Source organism: Pelodiscus sinensis, chromosome 4 (genome assembly GCF_049634645.1).
Source record: "Pelodiscus sinensis isolate JC-2024 chromosome 4, ASM4963464v1, whole genome shotgun sequence".
Classification (NCBI taxonomy): Eukaryota; Metazoa; Chordata; order Testudines; family Trionychidae; genus Pelodiscus; species Pelodiscus sinensis.
Window position 1 is genome coordinate 121680120 of NC_134714.1, and position 20548 is coordinate 121700667.

General features: G+C 45.6%; 2 protein-coding genes and 1 non-coding gene across 7 annotated transcripts in view; 2 read left to right on the forward strand and 1 right to left on the reverse strand.

Annotated features, from left to right (window-relative positions):
* LOC102457209 (uncharacterized) overlaps positions 1-7253 on the reverse strand; it is a 160003-nt gene extending 152750 nt beyond the window's left edge. For all 5 annotated transcript variants that reach the window (XM_075928293.1, XM_075928298.1, XM_075928297.1 and 2 more), the window contains exon 1: positions 7100-7253. The gene's annotated coding sequence lies outside the window, so the exon portion shown is untranslated. The remainder of the gene's footprint in view (positions 1-7099) is intronic.
* Positions 7254-7504: 251 nt separating this feature from the next.
* On the forward strand, positions 7505-7577 carry TRNAA-AGC (transfer RNA alanine (anticodon AGC)). The gene has a single exon. It is a non-coding gene; the product is annotated as a tRNA-Ala (tRNA).
* A 5568-nt stretch (positions 7578-13145) lies between these two features.
* RNH1 (ribonuclease/angiogenin inhibitor 1) overlaps positions 13146-20548 on the forward strand; it is a 36924-nt gene continuing 29521 nt past the window's right edge. Inside the window, exon 1 of the mRNA XM_006124857.4 lies at positions 13146-13227. Within this exon, the coding sequence (XP_006124919.2) occupies positions 13161-13227 (67 nt within the window). The 5' untranslated portion in view covers positions 13146-13160. The remainder of the gene's footprint in view (positions 13228-20548) is intronic.

Sequence of the window (20548 nt, forward strand, 5' to 3'; positions counted from 1 at the left end):
CGGGACGCCTGGGGTAGAGCAGCTGGGGTGCTGCCGGGTTGGTCCTGCGGGGACCTACCCGGCAGTGCCCCAGCTGTTCTGTCCCAGGAGTCCAGATTCAGCTGCTGTTGAAACTGATCAGCGGCTGATTCCAGGAAGCCGGGGGCAGAGCAACTCTGCCTAGGGCTTCCTGTAGTCAGCCGCTGATCAGTTTCAGCAGCGGCTGAATCTGGAGCCAGTTCCGACTTACATACAAATTCAACTTAAGAACAAACCTATAGTCCCTGTCTTGTACGTAACACGGGGACTGCCTGTATTCTCAACTGGGTACTGCCCACCCAATAAGGATGTATTGATATGTGGGTTTAGCAACAGAGTTTTCTCATGGCTAAGGTGATGGACAATATTTTTTAAAAAAATCAATTGTAGCCAGAGGAAAGCTCCATTACCCACCACAACACCAGACTGACAGCAGGCCCATCGTCTCAGTTTGATTCTACTGCATGTTAACGTATCTAGGAATTATTTTTACATTGCTTGAACTAGGCTCCAGTCAACAGAGCTACCAGACACAGTGCTTCAGATTTAGCACTTCAGGAGATGTTGCTGGATCAGCATCAGTTCAGTCACAGCGCACAGGTCCTCACCATCCCTGATCTTCTACAAAGCCTATGTCCAAGGAGCCTGGGTCTGTGACAGGGGCAGAAAAGACAACTGTGGGGAGGGGGGGGGGGGAAGGAAGGAAGACGGGGGGGGGGGGAAGAGGGGGAAAGGAACTGCCAAAACATCAATGTCTTTCTGGGAATATCCAAGCATTCTTGCCAATTATCTTCAAAACTAATTTGGCTCTTATGCAGTACAAAGGATCAGGGTAGCAAAAAACCGAGTGGCTCATAAAAGGAATTAGCCTAGAGCAAAGAGAAGCTAATTGATGGGGTTTGTGATTCAAGGGATAACACAGCTAGAGAAATAAATACTTGTACTCAAACAGTGATGAGCAAGGGGAGACTACTCCTGAAGCCATATCACTGTGGCATTAAACAATGTTTTAGTTAAAATCAAGTACATCATAGCAAATACAAATGAATGTGTTCAGCCTTCTGACTGATAATTGCAAAGCTGTGGTACATGAACTCCAGGCAATTATTCTGGGACATATACTAGCTTTATCTAAATAAGAATGTGAACATTTCTATTTTTTTAAATATACACTACAGAAGTCATCCTTTCCAATAATGAGCATTCATTCCATTATTGTGAAGTGGTGAAATAAAGGAAACCGCTAACATTCACAGATATTATTGGAAACACCAGTTGTCTGACCTTATGAATTTAGATCTATTTGCTGAGATTGTTCTCGGATTTTAAGCTGCCTTGTTTGCAAATTCCAAACACAGGAGAAACACACAGTGAACACAGAGCTGAACTACTACAGTACAGCACATGTAATTAAGTGCAGAAAAAGAAAGCACAGCAGCTATAGAAATTTAAATGCAACCACAGTCAAGTCAATGAGCTTTCAGTTTCAAACTGACTTTCTATCATCCCTTTTTCATGATTATTTGACCTTATAAAGACAAAGTTCTACACTCCTGTAAATTCTCTTTCCAAGGAAAAAGGAAGCAGGATCCCCAAGACCAACCGGTTATCAGATGTCACTAAAATACATAACTGATGTATGAGAGCGAGAATTGTTTGAGCTGATGAGAAAGAATAAGCTAACCCCTTTAAGACTGAATCACAGGAAGCACACAAATAATACAGCAACTGGCCTGCAGCACGTAGTCTAGTAGCATCTAAGAAAAATGCAGCATATGTACTTGTGACTGCTTAAAGTCACTATTTCAGCTCTTTCCAATAGTTTTGTTTTAGCTAGAAGACTGATTTCCAGAAACATCAGTCCATTACCACCATCAGTTGTGGAAGGCATGTGTGCTAAACTAGTATGGGGTATGTACAAATACTGTGATGCCTCAGACTATAGAAAGAAAGAGGGCTGCAGGCAAGTGCCTAGAGTCTTTTAAACCAGCAGGGTATAAAGAAGGCAAAGAGAATAAGAAGACTGAGGAGAAGCTAAAGAATGTGCAAGCACATCATTTCTCACAGGTAACTAGGGCTGAACACCTCAGCTAATGTAACTCTTTATAGGGGCTGCAGGTGAGAATGTCACTGATAGGAGTGATGGAGCAAGATAGCAAATTAAGTGCTGAAGGCCCAAGATGCCTCTTGAAAAAAAATAATGGTCTTGGGACTGTGTTTATACATCAGCTTTTCCCTCATTCCTAAGGAAAAAACAGAATGAAAGAGTGCAATACTTCACAAAGATGGAGATGCAGTACAGGCAGTCCGGGGGTTACGTGGATCCGACTTACATCGGATCCCTACTTAAGAACGGGGTGAGGGAACCCCGAATTAGCTGCCCCCCCCAGCAGACCGCTGAGATGCGCCGCGGCGATCCCGCCGCCCGCGTCCTCCACAGCAAGAAAAGCCGCTCCGCGTCTCCCTGGTCTGCTGGGGGGGGCTCAGCTAGTGCGCCCCCCCCCCCCAGCAGACCAGGCTTTTCTTCCCGATGGTCAGTTTCAGCAGCAGCTGAATCAGGACGCCTGGGGTAGAGCAGCTGGGGGGCTGCCAGGTTGGTCCCACAGCGCCGAGGTGCGGCACTGCGGGGACCTACCCGGCAGCGCCCCAGCTGCTCTGTCCCAGGCGTCCAGATTCAGCCACTGTTGAAACTGATCAGCGGCTGATTCCAGGAAGCCTGGGGCAGAGCAGCTCTGCCTCGGGCTTCCTGTAGTCAGCTGCTGGTCAGTTTCAGCAGCGGCTGACTTGGGGACACCTGGGGCAGAGCAGCTGGGGTGCTGCCGGGTTGGTCCAGTAGCGCCAGCTGCTCTGCCCCAGGTGTCCCCAAGAGCTCTGCCCCAGGCGTCCCCAAGGGTTGGCGCTACCAGACCAACCCAGCAGCACTCCAGCTGCTCTGCCCCAGGTGTCCCCAAGTCAGCTGCTGCTGAAACTGATCAGCGGCTGATTCCAGGAAGCCCGGGTCAAAGCAGCTCTGCCTCGGGCTTCCTGTAGTCAGCCACTGGTCAGTTTCAGCAGCGGCTGAATCGGGGACACCTGGGGTACAATATGTACCAGTTCCGACTTACATACAAATTCAACTTAAGAACAAACCTACAATCCCTATCTTGTAGGTAACCCGGGGACTGCCTGTACTTACAAGAAGAATAAACTAGCACTACTAGTCATGCCTCTCTCACCAGAAATCTCCAAGGTGTGGTAACAGTGGATAAAGGGAGATACCTTAATCTTTCAAGAAGTTTTGATAAAGGTCTTTCAAGCAGCTATTAAGAAAATCTGGTAAGGAGAGGGAAAACCTTTTATGAATTGGAAACTGTTTGAGAGAACACAAGAATATACTGTTCTCAACTGAGAAAAATATCAGAACTGTAGTAATTAATCCAGACCAAGTGTGAAAAGTAAGGAGGCAAAATATTGTAAGCAGAAAAGTCATTCAGACTTTTAAAACCAGGGAGAATTAAAATTCGGTAAAGGGACAAAAAGTAACAGATAAAACTTAATCCAGATAAATGCAAAATATTATGCAATGGAGGGACCAACATAAACCACTCGCACAAAGTGAGGAGCTTGATAGACTGGACAATCTAACAGATCTTTTCCATTTTATACTTCTGTGATTCAGAATTAGTTGTGATTGATCAGACAGATGACCTAGGCATCATCATGTACAGCTCGATAAAGACATCGCAGCATGCAGCTATGGTCCACAAAGGAACTAATATGTTAGGCAGCTATCCAGAGAACTTAGAAAGTATTATGGACAATCCTTTATTAATATATTTAATGGCACATATTTGAACCAAACATTATAGAAACAGGAAGAATAAAGAAGCAGAAAAAAGTCTCATGGTAATAAAAATAAATTAAGTGGGAGTAAAATCAAATCTATAAAGAAAACATTTTTTAAAATAAGTATATATATGGAACTATTATTTGGAGAGATTTCTAAAATTCAAAACCAAACAACATATGATTTGGGATTGTAATTGCAGCTGTATTTACTTAACAAAATTATAAAAGCTCTTACTAATTTTTCTTCAGAATATAATCTAATCATTAGCTGGGTCAGGAAGAAATTCTTACCTCAGATATTATTCCCCCAATTCATCAGAAATATTAGTTTTTTGTTGCTTTTTATTTTTGTTTTGGATTTGTCATAATTTATTTAGAAGTAATTTGCATAAGCCCTCTGACAGAAATATACTGGATGGATCATTGTTCTTAACTTGCAAGACAGTTCTAAGTATTTGTATGAATAACTATACAAAGTGTTTCATCTGTATTCTTGAAAAAGCTTTACTGACCTGTTTTATTAAATCTAATTATTTTAATATTAGCATAACTAATGCAACAGTTTTTCAAGTCAGAATATCTCAGTACTAATATAGCATAGGTGCCCGAATTCAAGCTCCATTTCTCTTTGTTATTTCAAACACTGGAGAAATATAACACTACAAGAGACACAACAAGTTCAGGTACTATACACGTGAACACAGGCAGTCCCCGGGTTACGTACAAGATAGAGACTGTAGGTTTGTTCTTAAGTTGAATCTGTATGTAAGTCGGAACTGGCGTCAGCCGCTGCCGAAACTGATCAGTTTCAACCGCGGCTGAATCTGGACGCCAGTTCTGACTTACATTCAGATTCAACTTAAGAAACCCAGGCGTCCCCAAGTCAGCTGCTGCTGAAACTGATCAGCGGCTGATTCCAGGAAGCCTGGGGCAGAGCAACTCTGTCTCGGGCTTCCTGTAGTCAGCCGCTGGTCAGTTTCAGCAGCGGCTGACTTGGGGACACCTGGGGCAGAGCAGCTGGGGTGCTGCTGGGTTGCTCCAGTAGCACGGCTCCTCGGCGCTACTGGAGCAACCCAGCAGCACCCCAGCTGCTCTGCCCCAGGCGTCCAGATTCAGCCGCTGCTGAAACTGACCAGGGAGACGGGGAGCAAAGCCGCGGAGCACGCCCGCAGCGGGACAGCTCAAGAGCGCCCGGGCTGTCCCGCTGCGGGCGTGCTCCAAGGCTTTGCTCCCCATCTCCCTGCAGACCAGGGAGACGGGGAGCAGCTTTTCTCGCCCTGGAGGACGGGGGCGGCGGACCACAGCGCATCTGGGCGTCCCGCCGCTCCCATCCTCCGGGGCGAGAAAAGCTCCGTTCGTAACTGCGGATCTGACATAAGTCGGATCCGCGTAACTCGGGGACTGCCTGTACTGATGTAGCAACCTGATGTCAACAAAATTCAAGATGCATCAGTCAGAAAAAGAAACACCACTATGGTAATGAGGAGGGACTGAACATTTTAGAGATCCCCCTGCATGAATGTATTCATTCATTCATTCATTCCGTACAGACTTTTCTGGCATTGAGTTGAACACCCACACAAAACCTTTTGATATACCACGAGGGTTATGCTACCCAGTTACCAACGCTATTTTGTAAAATCCTTAAGTATGCAAGCTATTCAGATCAACTATCAGAAGACCATTTTCCAGTGAGAGAAATGCAAATCCCCCAGCAATACTTCCACACCTTCCTGCCAATATTTGAAGAGAATCTGTTTGTACACTTATAAAAGACTATGTGAATGAATTCTACTTATAAGAATTCCAAGCCCTCTCCTAACAAAAAGGTATGAAAAAAAATTTCTTTCACTCTTATACTGAGGATGGGAACTTTTTCAACTTAGTACAGACCTTATTTTTTGATATGTAGTTCATCTCTGCCTATCCCCAATTGCTGATAAAAGCCACAGCATGCCCTGAACTACAGTACATTGGTTTCTACCAGATTCCTGTGCTGTAATATACATACATCCTCTACAGCCTACATTTATGTGCACACTAACAAGTACACTACACTCAAAACCCCTATGGCTACACACCCAGAGCCTCCCTACAGATAGAGTCACTTGGTAGCCCCACATACCAGACAAGCCCTTCACATAGGTTTCTATGTTCCTATATATGTTCCTCACATCGCAGGTACTCAGACAGACCTCCCTGCCACACTGCCCTGCTACAGAAAGGCTCATGTGTTCCTAGACACACGGTCATTCCAAACACACCTGGTGCCTGGCATACATAACCCTGCATACAGCACCCCCTGCAGACTCCTGCACATCACCCCCACATCCCACGCCTTGTACACACCCCACACATGCCATCCCCTGCACATCCCCCCCAGCATCCTGCTCCTTGTACACATCCCATACATCCCCCCCCTACAGACCCGGCCCCATCAGCCCCACCCCCTACAGACCCGGGCCCATCAGCCCCACATCCCACCCCCTACAGACCCGGGCCCATCAGCCCCACATCCCACCCCCTACAGACCCCAGCCCATGAGCCCCACATCCCACCCCCTACAGACCCCAGCCCATGAGCCCCACATCCCACCCCCTACACATCCCACCCGCTACAGACCCGGACCCATGAGCCCCACATCCCACCCCCTACTCATCCCACCCCCTTCAGACCCCGGCCCATGAGCCCCACATCCCACCCCCTTCAGACCCCGGCCCATGAGCCCCACATCCCACCCCCTACAGACCCGGACCCATGAGCCCCACATCCCACCCCCTACAGACCCGGACCCATGAGCCCCACATCCCACCCCCTACAGACCCGGACCCATGAGCCCCACATCCCACCCCCTACAGACCCGGACCCATGAGCCCCACATCCCACCCCCTACAGACCCGGACCCATGAGCCCCACATCCCACCCCCTACAGACCCGGGCCCATCAGCCCCACATCCCACCCCCTACAGACCCGGGCCCATCAGCCCCACATCCCACCCCCTACAGACCCCGGCCCATGAGCCCCACATCCCACCCCCTACAGACTCCTGCACATCAACATCCCCCACCCCACTCCTTGCCCACCCCCCGCACGCCCTGCAGACCCCTGCCCATCACCCACAGCCCCGCCCTGCCCAGTCTCTCGGAGACCCAGGGGCTCCAGGCGGGGGGCGCCCCCATCGCTCGCCCAGCCCTGGGGCAGCCGCGCCCATCGCTCCGCCCGGGACGGGGGGGTCTCCAGCCGGCTCTTTACCGCTGGGCAGGGGGCGGCGTCCGAGCGCGCGGTCCCGGCGGGAGCCGCCGTCCCCGCGGCGCATCCTCCGGCTGCAGCCCCGCCAGCGGCGTCTCTCACAATGAGAGCGAGCGAGCGAGCGAGCGAGCGGGCACCCACCCCCTCCCCCCGCCGTCCCATCCCGGGCGGGGTCGCATTGCGCAGGCGTGCGATCCGCCCGAGGCATGGAGGGAAATGTAGTTCTTCCTGCTCTCGCGCTCCGCGGCTGGCGCTGCTGCTCCCCTCGCCCCAGCTCCCCACCCCCTGCGGCCGCTGGGTGAGCCGCGCAGAACGTTCAGTGAATGTGTGACATCGCCCGTTCCTCACGCGGGGAATACTCTGGGAGCGAGCCCACAAAGGGTGGTCGAGTCGCCTTCTTCCTAAGGAGGGGAATTAGCTCAAATGGTAGAGCGCTCGCTTAGCATGCGAGAGGTAGCGGGATCGATGCCCGCATTCTCCAATGGGATTTCCTATTTTGGATCTTCATAGCTTTATTAAATAAGAGCAAATCCCCCACTACCTAGGACTTCATACAGCTATCTTATTTAAACCAATCAACAATTGCAAACAAAAAAAAGGAGGGAAGAGTCTACAGCTTGCACTTTATTATTATTGCATTTAGTTATACCGCTCTGTATCATTATTATTTATACAAATAGCTGCGGGGTGGGGATGGGCAGGGACTATTGCTTTGCCATAAACAAATAAAGAGGTGATTTCTGCTCTCCCACCTAAAATACACTTTATTAAAATCCATCCCAGTTTGTCTGCACTGGAGCTCTGTCTTATTACTTGGTTTTCAGTCTTATAAATGCTGCAATGCAATACAACATGCCCATTATAGTATGTACCTGATTTGACAATTCACACAATAGCTGGATGCCATGCACTCATGCCTCCTGTGTATTTACTGTAAATCAGTTCTTAACTTTGGAACCGTTTGCTGAAAATGAGGAATATTTAAAATACCTCCCAGAGATCATTAACAAATGCAAATATTATGTAGTGTGAAATTTGCAAGATTAAAACTATCTACTTCACCCCGAAGATTAATCCAGACCAGAAATAATGTAAAACAAAGACAAGATACCCATGGGGAAAACTGAGAGAATAGTTTTATTAAAATGGGCATACAAAAAATACTCAGGTATTACAAAGAAGCAGAAATAGGGCTGTGAAAATCATTGCCCACATTTAACAAGTACAATTATTTAAAAGAAAGAAACTCAGGTTTTTTAATCCAAATAATATTTAGTATTGAAATTAAGGTGACAAATCAAACCAAGAGTTGCATGACTGATAAAAAACTTATTGAATATTTACCTTAAACTCCTAATAGATAGAGCCTTGCAAATCTGCGGAAATCTGCTTTATGTCCAGGGTGTGTTGTGGATGCGGATATCTGCAGCTCATTTTTGCAGATACATATGTGGATGCGGATACAAATTTTGTATCCGTGCAGGACTTTACTAAGAGTCTAACGTTCTTAGGAGGAGTTTAATGTTCAACCATTCAAAAATCTAGAATTAGCAAATTATAACGGTTTGTTCAAGAACTCAATGAACAGTTCGCAGACTAATTTTAGAGGGTGTTCTATAACAGATGATTTTGTGATCAAGGCATGGGAGGAAATGAGAGCTGTAAGCCTAAATGTACTAGAAATTTTACTGTTTAACATTAGTCAAATCATTTAATGACTCACTGCTCTGTAAAATGGGGATATTGTACTACTACTTCCTTTCTTTGTGTTGTTTATTTTATTTTAAAAGCCTTAAGGCAGGGTCTGTCTCTTACAATGTCTATGTACAGTGCCTAGCACAATATGGGTAATACAAACAACAACAGTAATAACTAAATGGCATCACTTACGTAAGTGTTTTAATACTTTCGGATGGGTTGTTCCAAGGTGCTTTTATTTTCCCCCTCCCTTATACTTCGTATACCATGGAAGACTTCATACCTCCCTGACTCTCCTCTTAGTCAACAGAACTGGATGTGGGAAGCCTAGGAAGCGGTGTTCATCTATTCCAGCAAAAACAATGAGTCCTTGTTGTTTTTCCTATGATGCTCACTGCCACTCCTTGAATTGTGAAGAAAGTACTTTGAAGGTGACAAAAGCCTCTTCCCTTCCACCCCAGGGCTAAATGCAGTGTCTATGTAATATCCCCCAGAGCTGGTTGGGCTGGTGAATGAGGGCCCTAGTTCAGGACATGCACTCTGAGGTCTGGTCTACACTACAGTGGAAGGTCAAAGTAAGATATGCAACTCCAGCTATGCAAATTACGTAGCTGGTGTCGACATATCTCAAATCGTGTTTCTGTGCCGTCTCCTCAGTGTTTGCTCCCATCTGCTTCCCTTACTCTTTGTGAGGATCAGGAGTACTGGCACCAACAGGTGTGTTCTCTGAGTTTGATTCCAGATCAAACTAAATCGATCACCAGAAGATCAACTGTGGCAGCGTTGATCTTTCATGTAGTGTATAAGTGCCCTGAATCTGCCAAGTGGGAACACATTGCACTTTCACGAGATTGCCAAAATGGTCCCTGGAGTTACAAAAATCAGCAGTAGAGTGTGAATTATTGCACTATGTTCTTTAATCTATTTAATCAAAGACAACACTAGAGCCACAACTCACTTTCAAAAAGAGTAGGCACTGGCATCTATCTTCTGTTTGTTTGCATCAGTGTCATGTGCAGATATTTTGCACACACCATATGAAGCATGAGTTGTAACTTCCTGCAGGTTCTTGTTAGCTCCTTCACTTTTGCACTTCACTGCATTGAAATTGTATTGTTTACAAGCTACAATCTGGAGAAGAGCTACAAACACCTACACACGCATAACAATTCAAAACACTCCATTTTTTTTCATCACATTTAATTTAGTATATGAACAATTTCAGATCTCCATGGAAATCCCTGAAAGCACTAGTACATTATCTTTGCCACTCAGGACAGTGACTTTAATGGGAGGTGTCCTATGATACTGAGAAAGGAACATTTCAAATGGAACACTATCAGAAATTTCACTTGAAAGAGAGCACTGAGCAAAATGATTAAGAGGTGTTTAACATCCACTAAATGTTAGGTAGCCATGGATTTGCTACAATACGTTCTATGAACAGAGAATGTTGACTAAGAAGAATTGCAAAGCAGAGCTGGAAAAGTATACAAAGTGTGTGATTTTTCCCTAGCCTGTGATTTTGCAATGATCTTATCTTCATTTTTTATTCCATAAACATATGAATTAACGATAAGAATGACCATACTGGATCAGACCAAAGGTCCATCTATCCCAGTATCCTGTCTGCCGACAGTGGCCAATACCAGATGCCCCCAGAGGGAGGGAACACAACAGGCAATCATCATGTGAGCCCTCTCCTCTCATCCATTTCCAGACAAACAGAGGCTAGAGACACCATTCCTACCCATTCTGGCTAATAGCCATTGATGGGCTTAACCTCCATGAATTTATCAAGCTCTCGTTTGAATCCTGGTAAAGTCCTGGTCTTCACAACATCTTCTGGCAAGGGGTTCCACAGGTTGACAGTGTGCTGAGTGAAGAAAAACTTCCTTTTGTTTGTTTTAAACCTGCTGTGTATTAATTTCATTTGGTAACCCCCCCCCCCCCCCCCAGTTCTTATATTGTGTGAATAAGTAAATAACTTTTCCTTATTCACTTCCACACCAGTCATGATTTTATAGACGTCTATCATTTCCCCCCTCAGGCTCCTCTTTTCTAAGCTGAAAAGTCCAAGTCTTTTTAATCTCTCTTCATATGGGACCCATTCCAAACCCTTAATCATTTTTGTTGCCCTTTTCTGAATCTTTTCCAATGTCAGATATAAAGCTATTAATGTACATTAATATTTGCATGCAGTAGGCATTTAATGAGGAAAAAAATCCATTTTGTTCCCCCTCTTTCATCATCAGCTATACAAAACGCATGCAGAACATTTCTCTAGTGAACTTGTTCTTAGGGGGTCAACTGCTTTTATTCTTCTTGAAAGGTTATCCTGAGGCAGTTTCAGTGATTAAAACATGTTAACCCCAAAATCTAGCAGATTTCTTGAATGATACTGAAACACATAAGCCGTGGGGGGGGGGGGGGAGGAAGTTGGGGAATGAAAGCATAATGCAGAGATCAGTCACAGGACTAAAGCAAACTGAGCCTGCAATGCCCTCTGCAGGATGCCAAAGCACTTTTCTATAAGCGCCTTCAGAGTTTCATGCCATTTGAAACATTAAGTGGAAAAAAATATTTAAAAGCCCTAGAAACATCACTGATAGATTAAATAGCTAGTTTAAGTAGCTTAGAAAGGTCTTCTCTGCTGGATCAATGAATCCATTCCCCAGTCCTGTGACATGATTGAGTTCCTTATCTCAGACACATCCCTGATAAAATTTTCAGTAACTTTAATCAGCTCCAGTATGAGCAATTCCTCAGCCTCCCTTGGCAATTTATCCCATAGCTGAAATGGAAAATTCTTCTGCATATAAACCTATATTCTTAAGCCCATTGCAAGTGGTTTTGTTTTCATTGGCTAACATAGCTACAGTAGTCATGAGGGTCTTTGATTAAATTATAACATCAATGCCCTTCAAGATGTGTTGCACACCCCTTTTCTAACTAAAGCATGAATATTACAATTACGTTGTTATTTCCATGCTTATTACCCATATAATTTAATGCTATTCTGAAACTAAGCCACATCTTCCCAGATTGCCTTTTCTGCAATGGAACAAAATGAGATTTGAATTATTATTAGCTATTCTCTCACTTATTTGTCATGCTCTATGCCATTGTTAGCCTCAGATTAAGCAATTGGGTTGCCTAATTACATGGACAAGGGCAGAGTTGAAAGTGTTATTTCAGTGTCTATAGTAAAATTCGGCATGTCGATTTTTGCTAGGGAATGTATGAACTGTTGGGCTAGATTCCCTCGGACAACACTGATGAATGAGCCATAAGAAAGCAGTGCTTATCACTCCTTGATTTAATACCTTGACATAGCGAATAACCTCCAATTCTGCTAGCAGGCAGAGATCCCCAAGCCACACCGCTTTGAAGCCCCAGTCAGCTAGCAGGACATGACTGTGTTATCAAGGGTTTCCCCTACCAGGGAATTCCAGAGCTGAGGGACAGCCCAAAGGGGAAGGGAAGGACCAGTGATCCTGACATGCTCCATACGAGTCCTTATCACCATTTCCACACAGGATCCGTGTTGCTCACTGTAATAGTTTTGGTATTTGTTTGGTACTTTTGGTTACAACTTTTAATATCAAGTTAAACCAGTTTTCTTCCTGGAAATGTTGAAGTAGCTACACTGCACTATCAATCAGTCCATGACATGGGACAGCACCAGGAACTGGATTGTGCCTCGGGTGTAGGGTTGCCAGACGGTTTCAACAAAAATACCGGATACACTTGACATTACATCACAATCTACATTACATCTTATTTAGAAAATACCAGACATTTCTATTTTCTCAATTTGTTTCCCGAACAGAAAACTCAAATACTGGACTATCTGGTTCAAAACCAGACACCTGGCAACCCTACTCAGGTGGGCATAAATTTGGCCTCTCCCCATTTGCAGCCACATTGCGGTAGTGTATGTTTGTTGTCTTCCCCTTTGCTACCTTGGTGACTTCCAAATCTCCAGTTCCCGATTCCAGGGACACTTCCCCCACCCCAGTGGTCAGCGAATGACACAGTGGTTGTCAATGTAGTCATTTTCCAACTCCCCTGGTAATTCAAACACCTCCTCTCTAATTTCAATTCCCTGGGAAACATTGTTGTTCCTCTTTCGTCTGTCCCTGAAAGCTGAGATCCCAGCATTCCCCAACCCAGGGTTTTTGGATTTTCCCCACCCACTAGTCCCACTGCTGTAGCCACGTGTCTTCCAGCAGCAAGTGGATTTGGAGCAGGAAAAGGCTAATGCAAACAGAGGAGGAGGAAGTGGTCATGTGATGATGACTGTCAACATAAGACAGATTCCTGTACTAGTCATTCAGTGCTTGAGACAGGCTCCGAGTACTGCATGGGAACCAGATTTGTGCCTTCTTTTTGCCTGCGGAGGGTAACGTGTTTCTGGATCAGAAAAAGAGGTAAAGCAGGACTCTAATGACAAGGAATGGATTTAGACACATAATTACTGTTAACAACTATTGTTAACTCAATCCTGCCCACCTTCTGGCTCCAAGCCCCACACTCTGCCAGTCTCACATAACTATATTTAGTGTGCTAGTGTGCTCTCTTCTTGGCCTGGGAGGCTCAAGAAGTGTAAATGTACCTTGCCTCCCCTCCCTCCCTTGTAGGATGAGTGTTCCTTGCCCATCCCCAGCAGGCAGGCAGATGCGTCACTGTACCTGAAGTCTCTGCCAATTTTTACCAGTTATTTCCTCTGAGCATGAGGAATGCTCACTGTGGGTAGGTTTTCCCAGATCCTCCTTAATAAAGTGTGAGCTACAGTCCACCCCAGTTTTGGGCCCCTTTTGGCTCGAGGAGAGGGCAGTGTGTTCTCCCCAAAGAGGCTCCCTTTGCTGGTTCCCCTCTTGTATTAAAATGTGAGCCAGCCAGCTCCAGAAGACAAAGGGAAGAGGAGGTAGGAAAGGGCTGACAGTCCCTCGGCCTTCAAAAACTCTCAAAAGGTAAGGGAGGAGACTGAACCAAGAGGATTGGGGGGCAGCAAGGGGCTTGAAGGCAAATGGTGCCTCAGTTGTCAGACGCTCTCTGCGTAATGTGGGTGTATTGGTGAGCAGTGGGGCTTCCAGGGAAGCTGGGATTGGGAGGGTGGGGGTCAAAGGAGCCACACATGAGGACAGCAACTTTTTGGATTGTATAGGGGCGTGGGAGGCTGGAGGGAGCTAAGGAAAATAGCAGAGAGGCTGGGTAGTAGAAAGGAGGCAGAGGACTGGGCCCATTGGGCAGAAAGGGAAGTTGAGGTTAATTTAAGAAGTTGGTTTGGGCAGTGGGTGTCAGTCCTGCCAGACACTAGCCATTTGTTCTAGTCCCTAGAATCACACGGAATATGTTCAGAGTCTGATAAGCAGCTTGTTTTGTTCTGTGGTGGTTATATAGTTTGCCATCTACCCTAGCCATGCTTTGCATGGGGGTACATCACAGCCATCCAACTTTAATTTCCTTGACAGAATTTATTTTAGTGTGGGTGGCAGAGAAAGGGGTTTGCTTCAGCACACCTCTCATTCACCTCAGGCTGGCTGTGTCCCTCCAGCTATCTGATTGGGTTAACAAGCATTTGTGTAACAGAAATGAATGCCTTGGAAGATAATGAGTGAGGGATTGCAGACTGCAGTGCCTTTACACCTCTCAGATGAGCGCCTGTCTGTCAGTTCTGAGATACATGTTTTCTGGCCGTTTCTAGAAGTTTCTAGAGCCAGCTAGCCCATCCTTATAGCATCAAAGTGTTTCATGAGGATTTAGCAACATGACTCATTACAAGTGGTGGATAGGCTTGGCAGGAAACAGTTAAAATTATGAGTCAGTGTCAGTTTCACTTGACACTGAAATCAACGAACATCAAGGGATAACAATCAGAAAGCACAGCTTCCCCAACTCCCCAGGGATCCCTACACCAGCCCTCTGCAGCCTGTCCTGTTGTCACAGCAATGTTCACTCAGGGTGCGTCTACACTCCAGAGCTTAACTCAAAATAAGCTACGCAAATTGAGCTACATCAATTGTGTATCTTATTTTGAAATACAGCTGCTCCCCGACTTATGGCCACCTCTACTTACGACCAAAGCGGTCGTAAATGCGGATCCGAGTTACGAACGGTGATCCGTGCTTACGAACAGCGCGGTCGCCATGTAACTCTATGGGATCCGAGTTACGAACAGTTCGAGTTACGGTCCAAGTTTTGGTCCGTAACTCGTTCGTAACTTGTAGAGCGGCTGTAGCTAATTTTGAAACAGGGAGCGTCTACACAGCACTTATTTCAAAACAGCGCACTCTTCCTCCAACTTCCCTTACTCCTCGTACAATGGGGGTTACAGAAGTCAGAGTAAGAAGTCCTCCAGCTCAACAGTATTTTGACACTATTTCAAAATAACTGCCTTCTGTGTAGATGTGGACTTCGTTATTTCGGAATAGTGCTAGTTATTTCAAAATAGTGTTGCAGTGTAGACACCCTCACTGGCCAGGAGTGCAGGGGCTATCGCTGGCAAGAGTCATTCAGCAGTAAGGGGACTTCCCCCATGGCCAGAGTCTTGTCCTCCTCCCTGGCTGGGGGTCACTGCTCACTGGGCAAGGACTGCAGCCTCTCACACGCCAGAATCACAGGCCCTTTGACAGCACTAGGAGCTCACTGTCAGAGATGCCCTAGATACCAATGGCCATACGGCTCAGACCAAAGGTCCATCTAGCCCAGTATCCTGTCTTCCAACAGTGGCCAATGCCAGATGCCCCAGAGGGAGTTAACAGAACAGGTAATCACCAAGTGATCCCTCTCCTGTCACCCATTTCCAGCCTCTGACAAACACCAGCTAGGGACATCATTCCTACCCATCCTGGCTAGTAAGTATTGATGGATCTCATCTTCATGAATTTATCAAGTTCTTTTTTGAACGCTGTTAAAGTCCTAGTCTTCACAACATCCTCTGGCAAGGAGTTCCACAGGTTGACTGTGCACTGTGTGAAGAAAAACTTCCTTTTGTTTGTTTTAAACCTGCTACCTATTAATTTCATTTGGTGACCTCTAGTTCTTATGTTATGGGAACAGGTAAATAATATTTCCTTATTCACTTTCTCCATACCTGTCATGATTTTATAGACCTCTATCATATCCCCCATCCTTAGTCTCCTTCTTTTCCAAAATGAAGAGTCCCAGTCTTTTTAATCTCTCTTCATATGGCAGCCACTCCAAACCCCTAATCCTTTTTGCTGCCCTTTTCTAAACCCTAAAACTCTTCCTCCCTCATTTCCCATACCTGTAGACATTCAAATAGATAACAATTGAAAAAAATGCTTACAAATAAAAATCTGTTGAAATTACAAAAAAATGCAACTGACTTCTGCACAGCGCCCATGCCAGGGACTGGATTTTAGGAAGCTGTTTGCAGTCTTTCCATACTGCACTTTTACTGATCATAATTGTCCTTCAGGGACCATTTTGCTGGACAAGTCCTACTAGAGATGGCACACTTCAGCCAGCTCCTCCACTCTTGTCCCTGCCCTTACTACACTGGGCTGGGAAGCAGCAGGGGGCACAGAGCCAGCCATGCCATGGTTAAACCATCAGGGCTCTTCTCCGCAAAGGGTAACCTCAGCTGGAGGTTTAAGCCACTTGTCTCTTCTGGTTGCATCACAGCATGAACTTCAGTGGGATTTAGATCAGGCCATTTGACAGGGATGACGGGTATAGGAGTATGCTTTGCCAGCCCTTTCCTGAGAATATCTTATTCCTGATTAAGATTCTCCTTGTTGAAAAAATGGAGGCTGAAACATCTCTCCAATACATAGACACAGAAAAAGGACACCTCTTCCCTTTGGATGTCGGCAGCAAATGTCATCAGCTGCATTGGTAAAATCTCCAGTCACCCCAGACTGAGTTTTCCAGGAGACCTCTATACATTGGCTTGAACACTGTTGCCTACTGAGGCATGGCTACCCACTATTGCAAAAGTCCTTTAAGCTTTCTGGTTATGGCAGGTTTCCATGATCTGAGGTGGAGGTATTGATGATTGCTGTGGCATTGTAAAGCATAGAATAGACTGTCCACGTCCTCTTTCACAGGCGGACTTGTTAGGAATGCAGGCAGAGGTAAGCTGTTTATTTAAGAGCTAAATAAATCTTAAGGACAAAGGCTGAGGAGTTTGTTTGTCTAGGACAGTGTTTCTCAACCAGTGGTGCGAGTATCCTTAGGGGTACTCAAGAGAAGTCTGGGAGGTCCATCAACACAAGTGAAATTTGGAGAAAACTGAATCTTTATTTTAAGTTTTACAGCATTTTATTATTTTTGTACTTTTTACACTCAATAATTTCATCGCCCACCTGGCTACGATTAAGTTGTTTAAACAAATGTGTTGCAATGGTAGAAAAAATTTTGTGTGTCTGGAAATTGTTAGGTACTGGGAGTACTTATAATTTTTTTTTAAAGGGGTACTTTATAAAAAAAAGGTTGAGAAACTCTGGTCTAGGATACAAGGGCTGTGTCTAGACTGGCAAGTTTTTCCGCAAAAGCAGCTGCTTTTGCAGAAAAACTCTGTCAGCTGTCTACACTGGCCGCTTGAATTTGCGCAAGAACACTGAGTATCTCATGCAAGATTGTCAGTGTTCTTGCGGAAATACTGTGCTGCTCCCATTCGGGCAAAAGCCCTCTTGTGCAACTGCTTTTGTGCAAGCGGGCCAGTGTAGACAATGCGGTATTGTTTTGTGCAAAAAAGCCCCAATTGCGAAAATGACGATCGGGGCTTTCTTGCGCAAAACCACGTCTAGATTGGCACGGACGCTGTTCCTCAAAAAGTGCTTTTGCGGAAAAGCGTCCGTGCCAATCTAGACGCTCTTTTCCGCAAATGCTTTTAACAGAAAATCTTTTCCGTTAAAAGCATTTGCGGAAAATCATGCCAGTCTAGACGTAGCCAAGTCCTGTTATCACCAAGCTCATAGATTGTTATAATTATATTGTTATCCTGCCATGTTTTAGCCATGTTATTGCCTCTCCATCCTGTATGCCCTTCAGTCCAGCTCCTCTTCCTCAGTTCTTAGGAGGAAGTTACAGGGAGTCCCCGAGTTACGCGGATCCGACTTATGTCGGATCCGCACTTACGAACGGGGCCCTCTCCCTGGTCTCCAGCAGACCAGGGAGAGGAAGCAAAGCGGCGGAACACGCGGGCAGCGGGCAGCCCAGACGCGTCTGGGCTGTCCGCCGCCCGCGTGCTCCGGGGCTTTGCTCTGCTTTGCTCCCCGTCCCCCTGGTCTGCAGGTAAGTGCTCTTTCGAAAAAAGGCGTTCTTGAAAGCAAACAGAGCTTTTTCGAAAGAGAGCATCCAGACTGCCTGGGTGTTCTCTTTCGAAAAACCGGCTTGATTTTTTGAAAGTACTGCTTTCAGTCTAGACGCTCTTTTTCGAAAGAGGCTTTTTCGAAAGTATCTTTCGAAAAAGCCTGTTTCGAAAGAGGCTTGCAGTCTAGACGTAGACTTGGGGATGGAAGAGACATCAGAGAAGTGAAGTGCCACACATTCAAAATGAAGTTTGCAGTTTGACCCAGATCTAGAGTCCCTACTATCAAACAATTCATGAGATATATGTAGGCTCCCCACATTATTACAGGGAGATACTAGGAGGTCAGGGGAGAAGAAGGATAGGATTGAGAAATAGGGGGTGCTCATGTTTTTTTGGGGAATATAGATAAGGAAGGTCTGAGGGCAGTAACAAATTAGAATGGTGGGATTTATAGGAAACATATTTGCAGTATAGTTATTAATTCAGAGAAAATACAGTAATTATGCAGATCAGTATAACCTGATTGGTTGGCAACTATTAGCCAACCAGTAAAGGGATTGCATAAGAAATACAGGTAATATTTTTCTGATGGACTTTCTCGAGCCTAAAAGAATCCAGATACAATGGAAAAAAGGTGAATCACCAATAAAATACACAGGAGGGCAGAAAATGATCAAAAATGTGTCTCTCTTTCTAGCAGGCATTATGTGTAGAACAGCAAAATCTGTTTCCAAACAATCAGTGGTTCCATAGAAACCAAGGCAGGAAGTAGCTATCTGCTGTCTCCCACAGATTCCTTTTTCAGAGATCAGTGAACAGCCAGACAAGTATTGGGGCGGTGGGAGCTGCAGAGGCTAATCTGTGGGGGAATGGCTGGTTTAATTAATCAGAGAGTCATCATTTGAATTAAGAAGAGGGAATCTTACATTTTAAAAATAAAAAACTGGAGGTGGGATTCACTTCCTATTCATTGGGTTTAGTCTAATAAAATATTTATAGCTGCAGTTTAAAACCATGGGCTTTTCCATGCTCCATCTCTGGAAAGTTGGGAGGGAAGGCTTTCCCAAGGGATTTAAGTGTTTAGATACAAACATAAGGACAAAGAAAGGGAGTGGCTAGCAACTGAGTGAGGAAGCAGTTTCGAGAGGTGATGCATATAATCCAGTGACTCACATGAATGTAGTACATGTAATAATAAGATGGGGAAGCCTTCCACTTTCTCCTGTCTATGTTTTGGGTTGGTATTTAGCCTCTGGGAAAGCCCAGCAATGGCCGCACCTGCTTCCAAAATAATCACCATGACAGCAAACACGGCAACTTTTCACTAGCCTATCCCGAAGCTTTTGACTCTCAGAGCTCCTTTTACATGTGCAATGGCTGAGAGCAGAGATTTCTCAGCCTTAGGACATACAGTTTAATTAAGCTGAACCTCTTTTATGGCATTTCACTAGCAGAAGGAGCGAGAGATTAGAGTACAGGCTCTGGGAGAAAAGCTGTTGCCTGGTGAGGTTTAGAAAAGAGATGGAGATAGACACGCACATGGAGACATGAGACCTTATTGACTTCCTGAGAGCTGGACATTTCTAAGCCTATGAAAATTAATATTTTTAACCAATTCAAACACATTCTCCGCAATGGTAGCTAGGGCTGACAGAGGTCCCATCCAACCCAAAATATCACACACCTTTTCTCCATAAAGGATTTTCCTTCACACTGCTGCCTTAGTTCCCCAGTAATTCTGTGTCCTCCCTCAACAGATTTCTCTCCTAGCTTCCATGCTTCCTCCCACAGGAAAACACTCCATTTTTCTCCTTGGTAGCATTTGGATACTGAAGCTAGGTAGGGAAGGGCGATTTATTTTTCTTCAAGGTGAAAAGACCTAATAATGCCATTCCAAATCCTTAAAGGTACTTATGCCTTTAACTCCCAGGATCTGGGCCAGGTTTTGCACCAGTGGCTCATGCTTCATTAGGACTCTCTCTCCCCATCTCCACCCACAGTCTCCCAACCACACACTCAACAAAATGTGCCCTTTTGTCCTTTGCACCAGAGCTTAAATAGAAGTCATTTCAATTTGGGAGACAAATGCTTTTTTTCTTTCTAGCCTCTCCAGACAGATATTACATTTAGCAAGGGAAATTGTGTTGTCCCTCAGTTGATCTACCTATCGGCCACTCCTTTAACCCGGGACCTCCTGATCTCGGCCTGATCTCAGCCCCCAGTCCCGCGTACCTCCCCCATGTCACCCGAGCCGGCTGCACGTATTGCAGCCGGTCCCCTTCCGAACTGCGCCAAAGAGTCACCTGTACACGCTCGTGCATCACATGCTGCACTTCCCCACCCTCGTGTCCTGCCCAGACACCAAGTGGTGGGACCTTCTACCACCAATAGAGGGTGGGGAGCCCCGGTGGGCCAGTCTCTATTTGACCTTGTTTCCACAGTCCACCGGGGACATCAGCTGGAGAATC